The sequence below is a fragment of the Manis javanica genome, chromosome 8, assembly GCF_040802235.1.
Source record: "Manis javanica isolate MJ-LG chromosome 8, MJ_LKY, whole genome shotgun sequence".
In the NCBI taxonomy this organism is placed as follows: domain Eukaryota; kingdom Metazoa; phylum Chordata; class Mammalia; order Pholidota; family Manidae; genus Manis; species Manis javanica.
In genome coordinates this window covers 40085825-40103953 of record NC_133163.1, presented here as the reverse complement: position 1 = coordinate 40103953, position 18129 = coordinate 40085825, and the positions used below count along the sequence as shown (strand labels likewise).

The 18129-nt window shown below is 35.0% G+C and overlaps 1 protein-coding gene across 11 annotated transcripts in view; it reads left to right on the top strand.

Moving 5' to 3' along the window:
- LRRC9 (leucine rich repeat containing 9) overlaps nucleotides 1-17915 on the top strand; it is a 143087-nt gene extending 125172 nt beyond the window's left edge. For all 11 annotated transcript variants that reach the window (XM_073242302.1, XM_073242309.1, XM_073242308.1 and 8 more), the window contains 5 exons: nucleotides 6469-6537; nucleotides 10249-10389; nucleotides 14449-14593; nucleotides 15975-16143; nucleotides 16956-17915. In XM_073242302.1, the coding sequence (XP_073098403.1) occupies nucleotides 6469-6537; nucleotides 10249-10389; nucleotides 14449-14593; nucleotides 15975-16143; nucleotides 16956-16995 (564 nt within the window). In that variant the 3' untranslated portion in view covers nucleotides 16996-17915. The remainder of the gene's footprint in view (nucleotides 1-6468; nucleotides 6538-10248; nucleotides 10390-14448; nucleotides 14594-15974; nucleotides 16144-16955) is intronic.
- Nucleotides 17916-18129: the final 214 nt, after the last annotated feature.

Genomic DNA, 18129 nt, shown 5'->3' with positions numbered 1-18129 from the left:
GTATCCCTTGACTGATTTTGTGTATAGTCTGTTTTACTACTTTTGCTTTAATTTCATACTTGCTTAGTAAGTAATTGGTCTACTACCTTTTCTCTAGATTTATTTTCACTGTTGAGAACTATTTAGTCTTAGGAACATTTCCATCTACAGCAGTCCCTTTAACATATCCTTTAATGCTGGTTTAGTGGTTATAAATTCCTTGAGCCTTCATTTATCTGGGAATTGTTTAATCTCTCTAAATTTTAATGATAATCTTTCTAGATAGAGGATTCTTGGTTGAAGGTCCTTCAGTTTCAGTACATTAAGTATTTCATGCCACTCTCTTCTGGCCTGTAAATTTTTTTTTTTTTTGGTGTTATTAGTATACAATTACATGAGCAACATTGTGGTTACTAGATTCCCCCCATTATCAAGTCCCCACCACATACCCCATTACAGTCACTGTCCATCAGCATACTAAGATGCTGTAGAATCACTACTTGTCTTCTCTGTACTATACTGCCTTCCCTGTGCCCCACCCCCCACTACATCTGGCCTATAAATTTTCTGCAGAGAAACCTGTTGATAGTTTGATGGGGTTTCCCTTATAATTAATCTTTTTTCTCTCTCTAGCTGCTTTCAGGACTCTTTCCTTATCCTTAATCTTCATCATTTTAATTATTATGTCTTGGTGTTGTTTTCCTGGGGTTCCTTTTGTTAGGGGCTCTCTGTACTTCCATGAGCCAACTGTCTATTTCCTTCCCTAGATTGGGGAAGGAAATTTTCATCAATTATTTCCTCAAAGAGAATTTCTATCCCTTTGTCTCTTCTCTCTCTGGTACCCTTATTACGTGAATATTGTTTCATTTGGATTTGTCACACAGCTTTCTCATCATTGTTTCTTTCCTAGAAATTCCTTGTTCTCTCTCTTCTTAAGCTTCATTATCTTCCTATTCTTCTCTAGTTTCCATTCCATAGATTGTCTCCTCTACTTGCAGAAATCTATTATTCATTCCCTCCATTGTATATTTCATTTCAGTTTTTGTATATTCAGCTCTGAGTGGCTCCTTTTCAACTCTTGTATCTCTTTGTTGAAGTCCTCCGTAAGATCTTTGATACTTTTCTGCAGATCCGTGAGCATATTTATGACTTTTGCTTAGAAATCTTTATCAAGAAGATTGGCAATCTCCATTTCATTTTGCCCTCTTTCTGGTGTCTTATCCTGAAGTTTTGTTTGAAACATATTCCTCTGCTTCCTCATTTTGTGAGGGTTTCTGTGTTTCTTCTTTGCATTAGATGGTTCTGCTATGCTTCCTGGTCTAGAGAGTAATGACTTTATGAAGAAGGAACTCAAAATTCTTTACTGTACAGTGCCAGGTCTTCCTTTGCAGTAAAGCCCCAGTTGCTTTTGGTGGGCAATGGGCAGGGCCACCTTTCTGTCTGCCTGCCTGCAGTGGTCTGAAGTTTGCCTTAGCCCACCCTTTGTGATCATAGCAGGAGCTTCTGCTGTGATTGTTGTTGGCAGGACCACTCTCTGCCTGTCCTGCAGTGATGGATGGGCTGCAGGGTTGACAGAATGTGTTGTGCAGTTGTGATGCTCTGGAGCAGGGCAGGATACAGTGAGTCACATGGTGGCAGGGTTCAACTGTGGCAGCAAATGTTGTGGGTGCCCCTGGTGGTGACAAGGCACACAGCATGGGGTTTGGCTTCCCACAGGGAAGAAGATGCTCTCACAGCTGGGTCCTGCAGGTGCCTCCCCAGTTGGGCAGAGACAGGACCAAGAAAACTGGAAGAGCCTCCCTTTACCTGCCAGGCAGCAAAGTCTGACTCAGCTGGGCAGAGTCAGCATGCACACTGGAGGTGCAAGTAATCTGCCTGGGTTGAGCTGCCAGTGAGGGGGATGGAGCATCTGGAGCTCCTGAGAGTGCTTGACCCATTGGGTTAAGAGAGGACTGGGGAGATATGTCTATCTGTTTTCTCTCCTGTGAAGACAGCTCCATCCATCCCTTGCTCCTAGGGAACCCTGTCTGCTGCTGGAATATCTTTCAAACTGCTGCCTCTGCTTTTGGTCTCAGTGGGACCAGTGGAGCATGTCTGTCCTCCACAAGTTGCTAGAGTATCAGCCTACCAGAGTGTTCCAGCTGTCCCTGGTGTCCAGCCCCACTAATCACCAGAACCCAATGCAATGTGGCCTTGCATTCCCAAAGTATATCTCCAGGGCCAGGTGTGCAGAGTTTCTGGGCACCTATCCCCTCCCCACTCTGTTCCTCTTCCTCCCACCTGTGGGCTGGGATGGGGGAAGGGCCTGGGTCCTGCTCAGTTGTGGCTATGCTACTTTACCCTTTTCTGTGTGGTCTTCTCTTCTTTCCCAGGTGTAGGTGGTGTGCACTGAAGTCTTTAGGTCATTTTCATGTTTGGTTGAATTTGCTATAGTTGCTTCCTTGGTGTGTTTGTGGGAGGAGGTTTCCACCTTGCTTTCCTACTCTGCTATCTTTGTCCCCAATTTCCTCAATCCTGCCTTAATTTTAAAGACTCAGAATTCAACCTGTTTCCATTAGGTTGCTGGCCCAACTGAGCCTACTCAGACTCTCTCCTGAGGCAGGTGCAGGGGTTGGAGGCCCAAGAATGGTCAGTGGCAACTGGGGTATGGTATACAAATAAGAGGGTTAAAAGTATACATAAATAAGGTTCCTCAGAAAACTCAAAATAGAAATACCATTTGACCCAGGAATTCCACTCCTAGGAATTTACCCTAAGAATTTACCCTAAGAATGGAATATTATTCAGCCATAAGAAGTAAACAAATCCTACCATTTGCAACAACATGGATGGAGCTAGAGGGTATTATGCTCAGTAATAAAAGCCAGGCAGAGAAAGACAAGTATCAGATGATTTCACTCATCTGTGGAGTATAAGAACAAAGAAAAAACTGAAGGAACAAAACAGCAGCAGAATCACAGAACCCAAGAATGAACTAACAGTTACCAAAGGGAAAGGGACTAGGGAGGAGGGGTGGGGAGGGAGGGATAAGGGGGGAAGGAAGGGGGCATTATGATTAGCATGTATAATGTGGTGGGGGGCAAAGGGAGGGGTGTACAACACAGAGAAGACAAGTAGTGATTCTACAACATCTTACTATGCTGATGGACAGTGACTGTAATGGGGTATGTGGGGGGAACGTGGTGATGGGGGGAGTCTAGTAAACATAATGTTCCTGAGGTAATTGTAGATTAATGATACCAAAAAAAATGCACAAAATGCATGCATTTATATGGAAGACCTTAAATCTCTTATTATAAGCTTATTGTACCAAATATCAGATTAGCTAATTATGACTTCAGAATCTAAAAAAGTTTCAAACTGGCAAAATTCAGATAAAGTCTTTAGTTAATTGTAAAAAAAAAAAAAAGTATACATAAATAGCCCTAACATTTCTCTCAAATGATCATCTGTTGGCCCTCTTTTTACCAGTTTAACTACTTCTGCCCATACCTCTAAGATGACCTCGAAGACCAACTGAAGTGTGGAATGCCCCCCAGGTGAAGGGACCAAGTCTGTCTTGCCCACATTTGTATAGCACCTGGTCCACAGTAGATTCACAATCAGTATTTGTGGCTGTACTTGCTAGAGTTCAGGAAGCCTTTTTTGGGGTGATATAAAAGCTTGTTCAAGACTAGAGGAAATCATGAGCAGTGCCCTTTTCTATGTAGCAACTAGGAAATACACACACAGAGAAAAATGACATATAATTAATTTATCAAGGCTCAGATATTCATCTGAGAAAAGCCTGACAAAACTGATCATGTTTCTTCCAAAGCTTTATCCAGAGGAAACCTAAATTAGAAAAATTGCTGTCCTATGGGAAATGTTTCCATTGACAGCAACTGAGCTGACACAAAAGACTGTCAAATTAGATTTACATGAATCAGAGCTCTTACCCAGTATCAAACTTTACTTATAATATTAAGGATACACAGGGAATGGGACATTCCTAGGTCTTCTCAGGTCCTTTCTTTCAACATCTCACCCACACACTACTTAGCTTAAGATAAAAAATATAAGATCTCCAAAAGTGATACTTTTGTGGGAGGTGATGATCTCATACAACAAGGGAGCATTTCATTTATGAAATACCTCCAGTTTATACTTGAGCTTACATGACATTTTATAGGAAGACATGCTTGATAATTCTATAGATTCTAGGTTTATTTATTTATTATAAGCAGTCCTTAACCAGGGAGATCCTACTAAGGGCAGCTCATAAATAAGGACCTTCTTCCTAGGAAATACTATTGGTCCATTTGACAGGCCATCTACTTACCATTGTACTTATAAGGAAATTAAACCAGAAAAATGCTTTTCCCCAAGAGGGTCCCTGTTCCACCTTCCCACTCCACTAGTCCCTAAAGGAGGTGAACAAATAGCAGATCAGCTGATATTCTATTTATTCTAACCACCAATATGATACCTTAATATGACCATACATTTAGCTGGAAAAAGCAAACTGAGAGGAATAACAAGGTTAAGTTGGAGATTCTGTTTAATTCTACTGAAAATACTGCTTTTTAAAATTCTTAACTCTCCATTCAAATTTCCCTTTGGGGAGAGATTTTCTCTCTAGAGTCATACCAACATGGGTAGGCTAACAGCAGCATTAATTTCCAGACCTGGGCAATCAGATTATAACCCTTGGATTGATAGATTTACAGGACAGGAGGGAGAAGGCATTGAAAAATTAGTAAAACCACAGTGCTTCAAATGAAGGTATATGCTGTCCATCATTAACTTACTTTAAAGTCTTTCATAAGCTGCATATCCTAGATAACAGATTTCAGCGTGAAGGTTTTGACTTAGCCCTCATGACCCATAATTTAGATTTAGAACACTGTTGCCTGTAGTCTTGCTTCTGCAAGAAGAATCACAGACACAACTGAAATGAGTTATTAGATTGGCTTTATAGTCCTGTTTGGTCCCTGTATCTAAATGATTACCCTGTCTGGCTTCCAACTGTCTCTACTTTTAAACATCTTAGTAATCACCTGAGGCTGGAAATGACTGCTGGAAATAGGCCATTGCTATTTCTTGCCCTAAATGAAAGGTCCCTATCCAGGCCTACACATAATTGCCATAAGCACTTACCCTGATAAAGTACTCAAAAGGTTAACAACCATTGGTGTGCTGGTTAATGTTTAGCAGCTGGCTCTCCAGGGGAAAAAAGCCCTAATCAGTAGCATTTGCCAATTTCCATGGTGTAATTTCTTCTACCATAGCCAATTTCAAATTAAAACACCATCTCAAAAAATTCCTGAAAATCTACCAATTGACTTTTGTGAGTCAGTATAAACTAACTTCTAATACATCACTGTAAAAAATACCCTATATTAAAAATGGGAACACATCAGCTCTCTTCCCCCAATTACGAACATTAATTACCTTGATGTCTTATTATACAAGTACTGTCCTCTATAAATTTAATACTCTGTTTCTCATTAACATATTCCATGGGAAACAAACATTTTGGTTAGAAATACTTCACTAATGAACACTGTTATAATTGAAAAAATGTAAGACTTTTCATATTTCTATACTTCCAGTCAGATTTTGGTTTCACAGGTAGGAACTGCCAGTGTGTCATATACACAATATCTCTATAGATAACTGACCTGTCAGAATTTTCAAAGTCCTCCCTTATGATACTTCCAAAATCAAAATAGTAATATCAGTCATTTTAAAAACCAAATTACACTCTCAAATGACCTAAAATAGGTCTAAATTTTTTATAGTTACTAGATGAATTGGATAAGTCCATTCATCATTCCAAATAACAGAGCTTATCAATAAATTTGCTTTATTACTATGAACTAGCAACAATCTTAAACTGAGCTTGTTGTCAAAATTTTGTCAGACATAGCATTTTAGGAAACTTGGCAAAAACTAAAATGTATTTGTAACGTTTCACCAATGTTAAATAGGTAATAATAAATAATTACATCCAGTGTGGAAGGCAAGTCATTCAGCTAGGGAAATCATTTTTCAACTATGTATATTCCCAGCAAATATATCAGGATATATTCCCTCAATATCACATGCTCTTTTATAGTTAAGCTTGTGTTTAATGTATACCTTTGAAATTGTTCAGGCTGGATTCACCTTCTTTTCCACACTTGTGAGTAAAACATCTGGGGAATTAACTAAATATATTCTGAGTCCCAGATCATAACTTTCCTCAGAAAAATTTGGCCTTCTCTTGCCAGTGCTGCTGTATGCCCTATTTCCCATGTTAGAAGATCATCTTTGCTAATCACACATTTAAAATCAATGGTACACAGATCTGTCTTGATACAGAATGTTTTCACTCAAGCTCACTTCACAAGATTCAATCATGAGCTAACTGCAGTCCAACCCTTACAAATAATTACTTGAACTCAGTGTATATTTGAAGATATTGTATCTAACCAAATAATAATTTATTGATTAACTCTTGAATAGGATATAGCAGAGCTGGAAAAACTTGATGGTATCCCTTCTCTTAGAGAGCTTACAGTTTATGGCAATCCAGTGAGTATGTTACTTTTCTAATTTATTGTCAATTTACTTATAGTTGTATATATTTATTTTTATATAATGTGAGAACAGATTTCACTGTATCTGTTTCCATATGCATAGACAGTTATCCAAGCACAATTTATTGACAAGTGTCTTCCAACTGATTACTATAAAAGCTGTCATTGTCATATGTAAGAGGGTCTGTTTCAGGGTTCTACAATGTATCCATTTACTTATTTGTCAGTCCCTGTGCCAATATTACATTGTGTGGATTACTAAAGTTTTATATTAAGTCCTCATGTCTGGTAGAGTAAAAGCACCTTTAATTTTCCTTCTCTTCCACCTTTTCCTCTTTTTCTTTCTTCCTTGTCTTGGCTGTTCTTGGTCCTTTACACTTCCTATGAGTTTTAGGAAACAACTTCTCAAGTTATGTGGAAGATATTTTGTAAATATTTTAATTAAAATTGCATTGAATTTATAAATTAATTTTGGGGAGAATTTGCCACCTTTCCTGTTGAAGTCTTTGAAGGAATCAAATAAGTAGTACCCTTATTCACCTAACATCTGAACAAATTGAGAAATATGACAGTGGCAAATGGAGAGGCAAAAATATTTTGCTTAGCTTGGTGAGAAAGTCAAATGGCCCAGAAACAGACAAGTCGTGATCACCCAGTAACAGGAAATACTTCAGTGAGACCTTTCCACATGGGAGGAGAACTTGCCTGGAGGAGGAGAAGGCATTCTTGTAATAAGCTCTTTCCCGGATGGAAGACAGGAGCTAAACATGCCCAGTTCAATTTTCCCAGATTAGTCAGTTAAATCATTCTGTTTCCCCTAGTGCAGCATTGAAGGGGTTGAAAGAGCCCATTCGTGCCACATCATAGAGCTATTTCCACCATGAAAGAAAAATAATAATAAGCAGTCTCCCCTAATATTTATAATATTCAGCTTTTCCATCCATAAACACAAATATCCTTATATTTATTTTGTTTCCTTCAATAGAGATTTATAATTTACTCCTACAGGTTTTAATCATCTTTGGTTAACTTTATTCTGTTCTAATAGCTCTTTTAAACAATATTGTTTTACATTTTTCTAATGGTATGGTGCTGGAGTTTAGAAATTCTGATTTTTGTGTATTCCTCTTTGTCCAGAAATTTTGCTCTCTTTTCAGTTCTTATGGATTGTAAATTTTGTTGGCTTTTCTTTGTAGACTATCATATTATCTTCAAATAATGACTATTATTTCTTTCCAATCTTTATGTTTTTTATTTTCTTTACTTCTCTTACTGGGCTGATTAGGAACGCTAGTACAGTGTTGAATAGAAGCACTAATAGCAAGTTACTGACTCAGAAGAATGCTTCTAAGTTATCACTATTAAATATGATGTTTGCTATAGGTTATGGGTAGAAAACCTTCAACATTTTAAGGAAGTTCTTTCTAATTCCAGTTTACCACCTGTTTGTATCATGGGGCACACCAAATTTTGACTAATTAATAATATAGTTTTTTTTCTTTAATATATTAATATGTAAATAGACTCTAGTATTAAAACATCATTAAATTCCTAGGATGAATACTATGTAGACATATTTTATACTTTCTAGATTCAATTTGCAGAGATTTCATGTAGGATATCTGTATCTATGGAAATACGTAAAATTAAAATTATCCTATAATTTTATCTTCTTACACTATTGTTTTCAAGTTCATCAAGGTTGCTCTTGTCTCATAAAATTAATCTCCTTTTTCTAGTTTTAGAATTAGTTTATAAGAACGTTCATGTTCCTTGAAAGATAATCAGATCTTATCTCTAAAACCATCTGGGCTTAATATTTTTTGAAATTATATTTTAAACTATGTATTCAAATTCTTTAATGGCTATAAATGTAGCCATGTTTTCTATTTCTCAAAAGTCAAAATTGAGAAGTCATATTTTTCTATAAAATTGCCCTTATTTGCAACCCATTTAAATTTTAAATGTATTTTTAAAATCTCCACTATATCTCTGTTTTGTCACCTTTCTTATATCTAAATTCACTGATTTTTGTTATTTTTCTTTTATTCTTGGTAAGTCTTTCTAAAAATTTGTATATTGTTTTAATCTCTTCAATGAACCATACTTTGGTTTTATCAAGTGTATCTTTTTTTATTTCATTAATTTCCACCCGTTGTTATTTCCTTCTGTTAGTTTCTTGGAATTTAGTCCAAAAAATTCTTAAGTAGGATGTTTAGTTCATTTATTAATTTTTAATATTTTTTCTAAATGAATAAGTTTTAGGTTATAAAATACTGCTTTATCATCATGCCAAAAGTTTTGACATGTAATGGTTTTCCTGTTCTTTTTTTCTTAAAATCTGCTTTCCAAAAGATTTCTTCTTGTGTGTGTGAATTACAAACCTATGAAGTGTTTTTGGTTATATCTTTATCATTTATTTCTAATGTTACTTCATTTTAGTCAGAGGACATAGTCTATTTACACATTCGTTTGTATTTATCAAACTTGCTTTATGACCTAGAGTGTGGTCAAATTTTTTTTTATACTCAATTATGTGTTTTAGGGATCTCACTCCATTAATAATATGTATCTACTACACTTTTCAAAAAATAGATTTCTTCATTCCCTCTTGATGATTGTTTTGTTTTTGCTGTCCCAAACCACGCTGCACACTTTTTCTGTGTTATCAGTACCCAAGATCTCCTCCACATTCAGAGATTTGCTGGAAGCAGTCATGGGACTTAGCATATACTTGTACTCAGGGCTAAGATTTATTATAGTGACATAGTGAGGATACACAGCCCGGTGGTGAGAGGAAAAGACACAGGCAGAGTCTGGAGGAATCTATGTACAGGCTTCCTTATGTTCTTTCTCTCCCATGAGGGGTTATACAGGGTACACTTCACCCAGCAATGAAAATGCAGCAGCATGTATGTTGTTTCTACTCAGGGACTCCCACTGGACTTAGCATTCAAGAATTTTGTTGGGGTCTAGTCACCTGGGTACCCAATGCCTATCATGTACTAAATCCCAGACTCCCAGAAGGAAAGCAGGTTGAGCATAAATCATTTGTTTGTATAAGTAGTCTAAGCATAGTGAACTACCCTTATCAGTTAAGGAATGGTGGGAATGTTTCCAAAGTCCAAGTACGAAACACTAGTCAAGATGAATCCTTGCAAGCAGAATCTTCCAAAGATAATAGCTTCCACCTACTATGTTAACTCTTTCTACACAGCTTCTTATGCTCACATGCAAATATTTTTTTACAGTAGGTTGACTTATGAAGTGATGGATCATACAGTTCAACAGATGTATATTTAATTAAATTGGGTCATGTCTATGTGAAAATATAAGTTTCAAACTACTTATAAGTGAACTTCTATAACATAATCCTATTCATGAATTGGGATTAACTACATGCCTATAGTTAGTGAATATTGTATATTCATTATATGTTCAGTTTATATGAATATTATTTACTCCAAAAGAGACCAAATCTCAAATGGTAGCCTTGGTTTAAAAAAAATTTTTTATCTTCATTTAGTGTAACAGGGAATTAAGAAATCTTTCAGAAAGGGAGCTCATATTCATATCATCTCATACTACAAATTAGCTGTTATCTGTCATCTTTGCTGCCTATGCTAAATTTCCTTCTCTTTAAAGGTTAACTTTGAAATCAAAGGTTTTTTTAAAGGAATAAATTGTTATTTTAAACTTTTTTCAGATTTGTAGAAAAATGCTACATCGCCATGTGCTCATATTTAAACTACCTAACTTACAAATGTTAGATGAAATTCCTGTGAATTCAGATGATAAGGCAAAAGCTGAAATTTACTTCTCTGAATTACAAGCAAAGAAAAATTCGGTAATAATTATTTCTGTTTTTCCTTTTAAAATTCTAAATTATTAATAAATGAACATTATATCTTGTACCTCTTTACTTATATGTTTAAACCTGAGCTATGATGTTTTCGTTAATTATTTTAATATCTACTGGTGATTACTATCAAAAGCAGCTTGCTCTGGTGAATAGAGCATTTGTGCGTGCGCGCACACACACACACACACACACATGCCAGGGAAGCTCCTTAATCTAATAATGTACTTTGACATAAAGCAAATTATTTTAAATCTGTGTGCCTCTTGCTCAATATATCAGATAACACTAGAAGGTGAGAAACGATATCACAATATCACTTATAAATATGTTAGATAATACCAGAAAGTAAGAAATTATATCACTTTCATAAACAGAAACTAACAATAAAACTCTTTCAACATAGCAGCTAAGAAGGAAAGAAATGAATTCTGACCTCAGCTCTCTGGACTGTGTAGTTTATCTAAGAAGGGAGATGCACACCTCTTTTCTTGTATATTGGCAGAACAATTGCACCTTTTATCCATGAACCCTAAAAAGGTATCTGACCATGATAGGAGAGAGGTTAGAAAAAGAAGCCACAAAAACATATTATTAGGAAATTCTGTCCTTGAACACCAAGATTCTTCATGACCATCCTCCAAGGACTAAATTCACCCCAGAAAAGCTATGGATTTTGAAGAAAGGAGTAACATTAGTAGAGCTGTGACTTTGCAAGGATTGAGAAAGAAAAGGCTTTAGAGGCAGGGAAACTGGTTCAGAGGCTTTTAGAATAATTCAGGAGAGAGATAATGAAGACTTTGCTTAGAGATAGGCAGTGAGAATGTAAGTGAACCTCTACTCTAGTCTAAGTGAAAGCCAGACAGCAATTAGTGACCAAAGATTACTTTTAAAAGTTATATTGAAGAGGAAAAAGATAAGACTACTGGAGTTGCTTTCACACGAACTCATTTGTTTGCCTGACATTCTGTTCCCTCTGTAGAACCGACTCCCAGAGCATGCTGACTGTTTAGTATTACTGGGCTCCTCTCTAGGACACTCCTGCCTTCAGCAGTAGATTCACATACTTATCAAGAGTGGGTTGTGTTTTTTCAAAAATGTGTTACGTCAGGTATTTTATTTTAAATAAATGCATTATAAGTACAAATTTTAGTCTATGTTACTGTGAAAACCAAATGGGATACTTTGGAAAGTCTAGATAAAATCATTCTCACACACACAAACATAAACTATCAAATTAGATTGGGTGGAAAAAATCCTATAAAATAAAGGAGAAAATTATAAAAATTAACACAAAATATGTAGGAAATTATTTTTAAAAATTTCAACAGATTGTTGCATTCAGATTTTCTCCACATCTTTAAATTCTTGATACTTTAAAGAAACAAAAACTGGAAATTATAGGCAAAACCTTAAGGTGGATTTATCTAAAAATTATCAGATAAAATACCAATCAAAGGACCATTATAGAAAAGGTCTTGGCCCTTCATCAAAAGATTGGTGACTGCATGTACTTTTATGTTTTGCATGTTTAAAAAAGATAAATATGAATTATACACCTAATTCTTAATTATTCCTTGACTTTTTTTATTAACCTTGACTTTTTTTGTTAAGGAGCTCCTATTATAGGTCAAAGTAGCTACACAGACCTAGAGGATTAAAACTGTACAATGTTAATAAAGATTATATCTAGATTAGGCAAAGGAAGGTCATTCATTTATGGGTTCTACCTACAAGAATTTTCTTAAAACTATACTTTGTGAAAAAATTCTAACATCACTAATCTCTATGATATAACTAAGAAAGGGCATCATCTAATGTCATCTATTGAAATTATGTCACAAGCTCCTGTCTTTCAGAAGAGAACAAATAATCATAAAATTAGGTTCAGTAATTTAAGCCTCCTTTCCCTTTCTCTACTTTGTATTTCTGCTGCAAGTCACTTCTTGCTTCCAGGAGTGGAAAACTGAAGGAAACTTCAGTTTCCTCTTGCTGCTGTAACAAATTACCTCGAATTTCATGGCTTGAAACAATGCAAATTTATTATCTTAGAATTTTAGAGTCAGAAGGCTGAAAGTCATTCTCACAGAGCTAAAATCAAAAGTTTCGCAGAGCTGCATTCCTTGTGGCAACTCTAGGAGAGAAACGCATTATTTGCTTGGTCAAGCTCCTAGAGGCTGTCTGCCTTACCTGGCTCACGGCCTCCTGCCGCGAGGCACCACTTTCCCCTCGGCTTCCACCACTACGTCTTCTCTCTGCCGGACTCTTACAAGACCCCCTTGTGATTGTATCGGGCCCACCTCGGAAATCCAGTATCATCTCCCCATCTCAAAATCTTAAACTTAATTATACCTGCACAGAAAGGTAATATTCACAGGTTTGGGAGATAAAGATGTGGACCTTTTTTCACGGAGCAGGGGCATTGCTCTGCCAACCACACCACATATGTAAGGGATCCAGTGAGAGACCAATAGAAATTGTCACATTAATTAAAATAATAAATTCTGTGTTATGGTAATGCTGGCAAAAATTTTTAAGTTACATGTAAATTACATATAAAGAAATCACAACTATAAAGATCTCAATTTCCATGTATATTTTAATTGGTTTAATATAGCAGAAGTACATAAACCCAAAATTTAGGTAATGGTGAGTATTTCACTAAAGGGATTGCTTGTTGTCTATTCTTTCCTATTTCTCATATAATGAACTCAAACTTTTCCCATAGTGTAATGATATGATATGTCTTTAGTGATTCTAGATGTCTTGACATTTGAATCAGAGCCATATATAAGAATTTAATTATCTTTCCACTTATTCCATATATAAACATTTTATTTAAAAAATATTTTTGATTCATCTATACATGGTCAGCAAAATAAAGAGAATATTTGAAGTCTTCATTTTTTTAGAAAAATCTATTTTAAGATTCAATAACTTTTATTTTCATGGCTAGAAACTAATCAAGCCATTATTTCTTTTAGCTGTGCAGGAAATGTGAGAACAGAATACTTTTCACACTTATCAGTTCAGTTTAATGTATTTTTTGTTTTGTCTTGTTTCAGATTAATTAATAAATGAAACCTAAATTTGCCCTTTAAACCAGAATATTTTGGTACTTTAGTTTCGGAAGGAAATTTAACAACATTCTAGATTAGTGATGGAAAGAAATTCCCACAAAGGAATTAGCTAGGGAATTTGGGACTGACCAGCTTTAGTAAAAGGCCTGACTTGTGCTCATTACAAAGCTGCATTCTTGGTAACACTGGTATGAAGGAAATAAGTAATTTTATACAAGTATATAATTTTACACAATTTTTAACTAAATAAATTGAATCATATATTCAGAATTCATATTTTTTAAAGTATAAACAAAGCAAGTCAATGAAGACAAAGTAGGCATAAATTTCTAGGGAAACCAAGTCTCCAGCCTAAATTAAATTTCCAGGAAAACCAAGAATCTCCAGTCTTTCTCCTCCATTTGATCATTCCTGAAATTCTTTTAAACAACTCTTAATCCTCAACTAAGTTAAAATGTAAACACTATTTAGAGAGTTAGCACATTCATTAAAAGTGATTGCTGTAAGATGCTTCCTTAGTCCCCTTTTCATATACTTGTTTTTGAAAACTAACTTCCAGGCACATAATGAGATAATGTGGGGAATACAAAGATGTAGAAGATATAACTCTTACTATCCAGAAATTCAATTCAGAAAAAAAAGAAGCAATTACAAAGAGGAAAAGGCATAATTCTCATTTTCTTAATTCTATACTTGAGACCCTTTGGAAAGGGGAAGGTGCCATCGCACTAAGATTCTAGTGATGAATACAGTGCAGTCTAAAAAGACAGAACATAGGTCCTGAGGGAGGTTAAGGGCCCAAAAGACAGCTTCACAGTTTTTGCCTCATACCAACTCTGACTTTAGGCAAGCATTACTCCTGACCTCGAAATTTTAAGTTATCAAGTGGGGCTCATGGTAAGGACTAAACCTATTGATCTGAGTTTTGGAGGCACTATTTTCTTAACAGTTTTATTTTATTATGCAGTGTATTCCTGTTACCAACTTTCCTACAGAAGGTGGATCATTTGGCCAAGTGAAAGCTTCTCCCATAAAGATAACAAATGTAATTCTGCCTGGTGGATTTAGCCATTATGCAGGACCTGACTTCACTTTAACTCCTGAGGTTGAAGGTATTTTGAGAAAGTTTCAGAGTGGAAAAAAAACCACAACATTTCATTTGAAATAAAAATCTCATTTTGATTTCTAATACTTCTTAAAATTGCATGTTTTAAGTTTATATTTCCTAAAATTGCATTTTTATTCAAGTTTCATGTGGCCATTCTGATTTCAGAGTCTAGTGTTTTTAGTTTTGTTCAACTACTAATTAAGTCGTAACTAAACATTTGTACCTAATTTGAACTTGCACAATTATTTCCTGGCTTCTCTTCAAAGCTTGTATATCAATTTGTATATTTCATAGCATATCATTACTTAAACCAGTTCGTTAGTACATCCTGCTAAAAGTAGAAATCAGAGGCTTTAAAATACTGCTAACAATAGACTCCTGGGGTATAAAGGATATCTTACTAAGGAGATCAGACTTTGTCCTTGAAACCACAGTGAAATATTCATAAAGCTTATACTAAGGAAGAGTTTCAAGAGGTAGAGCTGTAAACAGGGTGTATATTAAAAGGACAGGGTATGCAAATGGTTCATTCTATTGTACACATTTTGATTCAGGTTTAGCAAGCCTTTTCCTTAATTCCAGATTTTCACTGCCTATCATTTTGGTGAAATTGGGGTAGCTACTCCATCTCTGAGGGCTCACCTCTTCCATTCCTTTTAACATTCTACTTTGCCTCAGAGTCAATAAAAAGGAACATCACAATAATTACAAAATGACCTAAAAGCCTGCTAAGAATAGTAGCTTGCTCTATTTGACTATTTTTAGAGGAACCCAACCATAATTTAATGTGTCATGGTGTTATTTTTTCTTTAACTTATTTCTATTCTACATACTTACGTCTTCAAGGTTTTAATTGTTAATCATAGTGAGACTTTTTATGCTTTGCCCAGTATATATAACTAGCAGTAAAACTAGACATACCAAATTGTTATTAGCTTCCTTAGCAGTACAATGTCATCTTTAGGAATTACATCATTATCTTCCTTTTTTTTTTTTTTTGCAGCTCCTTAATTTCCTTCTCACATATCTCTCTTCAAGATTCATTATGTGACTTTTTTAGGATTTTCTAGAAGAATTCTATAGTTTCTTTTTTATTTTATGATAATATTACCCAATTTTTATTTTGAAAAGTATAGTCATTTTATCTGTACATTTATTATAGCATACAGCTCTAGATATTTTTATTTTTAAAAATTACCTAGAAAGGATCAAATTGATTCACTAGCTCAGAGAAATGTAGCAGCATTAAGTGCTAGAAATATATTCCAATTCTGTATTTCTATTTAAAACTTTTAATTCATGTTATGAAATATGTTTAGTACATATTCTGCTGAAAGACAAGCTTTATTACTTAATGCTTCTCATTTCATAATTCCTAATTGCAGATAAAAAAAATAAGAATGCAGGAATTCTGACAAATAGTCCTCAAAGCATACATGCAGAAATAGCTTTTCGGCAACTCAGAGAGATAAATCTCTCTGCATCTCTTTTATCACGTCAGAATATGGCACCTCCAACAACGCAAATGTTCCAGAGCAACCAAGATGAGGAAAGGTAAAGCTATTCTCTGTTTTAATATCATTTCTCATTATTAAAAAAAAATTCTCCAAATGTGCTAGTCATGTATGAAAAGAGGAAGTATGGTTATATGCTATTAGATATTTACAATGAGAGCTGGGTAAAACTGTCAGATAGCATAAGGCTTCTCCCACATTCACCAAACCTTCCCAAGTCTAATATATTTAATCATAATTCATAAAGGCTTAGAAATGACTATCAAAATAGAATAGTGCTCACCTAGTACTCATGTGAGGGAACATACATTCTCTCCTAAGTCACTTCTGTTCATTGAATGTGCAAAGCAACTCACTTACATTTTGAACAACGGATAAATTCAACTTTCTGAAATTGCAAAGGCCAAGAATTTTGTAAATACTTCAAACTTCTCCTTAGTTCCCATTTGCTCTTCCTCTAGTCTGGACCAGCTCAATGTCTAAGCATCTACTGCTTCTTGTTAGAATCTACTCTGCTGCTCAACAGCTCTCTGCCTAGATTTCCACTTGGAACCTGTCCCCAGTTTCTTTGTAGCTAACCTCCAGCTCACCTATTAGAGTGACCTGCTCAGCAGCACATCTAGCAGAGGCCTGGCATTTGCTACACTGACTTCTCTGCTCTATCAGCCATGTCCCCCTGAGTCCTCAAGAAAACCCAAGATTTAGATAGCCAGAAACAGGATCATTTTCATTGTCTAGCTGAAATTGTACATGTATAACATATAGAAATTATTCACTATGGATTACCTTAAGGTAGCTGACCCATTAAGAAATTAAGTCACCATTATTTGACTCATATTTTATTTCTGACAGAATTCCTGGCAGCCACTTTCCAAGATCAAATCGAATGTAACCTAACTGCCTAAAAAGAAATGAATATTCACCAAGAAACCTATTTGTGTTCAGTAGTTGTACAAAAGGTAGCAGTGTCTGTGAAAAAAAAAAGATAATCATGTTACTTATGTTACCGCAGCACTTCAGTTCCATATGAGGATAATCTCTATCACTCCTGGTGAATTTTATTTAGCATCTCCTCTCTCAAACTTTCTTTATGGTTATCTTATTTATTCGTTTGAATTTCTGCATTAGAAAAATCATAAACTTTTATATCATACAATTTGAAAAGATACAAGTAACATAAAGTCCATGACTCAAATATTTAGTACTATATAGCATTTAGATACAAAATTTTAGTATGGCCTGTCATATGAAGTTACTAGAAAAGTTGAATGTAGGAAATAAGCATGCTTTCATCTGTAGTGTGTATGTTCATTTGGGATCACCTAAAACTAAGCATACATTTCTTAGCAAACACAACCATTACTAAAGCAGGTTGAGTTTTGCTAGTTGAACTGCTAGGTTTTCAGGATTATACTTAGAAACTGTATCAGCCCTAAAAATTGTTTAGAGATGCAAATTTGGGGCATCACTAGTACTTCCTGAAGGTGGCTAACTGGGGGCAACCAGTCATTTATGCTCTAAGAATGAAAGAGTACTATTGTATATACAATAGTTGTGCCCATAGTGATGTCATTTAACAATCAGTTTTAGGTTAAAGAGAACACATGTTCAAACTCAGTGAACTCATTTAAAATTTGGGCCCTTAATAATTATATTTCACTGGAAATAATGTTTTTTTAATATTGCATTGGATATATAGGATATATCACAAATTAGTCAAATATGGTTTTGAATTTGCTTATTTATTAAATATAGTTCTTTAAATTAATGACTAAATTGCCCATCATTTTTATATTAATGGGCTCCATGATTCATGAAGTATTCTATTTAGATTTTTCAAGTATTGGCTCAACATTGAATGTAGTTTTCGTACTATTTTATATGTTCCTTGCGTGAAAATAAATTATTTTTACTAAACTATTTGTATTTTATCGTCTTTCTGAAAATAGTTTTAAATATACTTTGGAAACTAATTCCAATGTGAATGCAACAATTTTGTACCTTTTCTTCTTTAAAGGTATGTTTT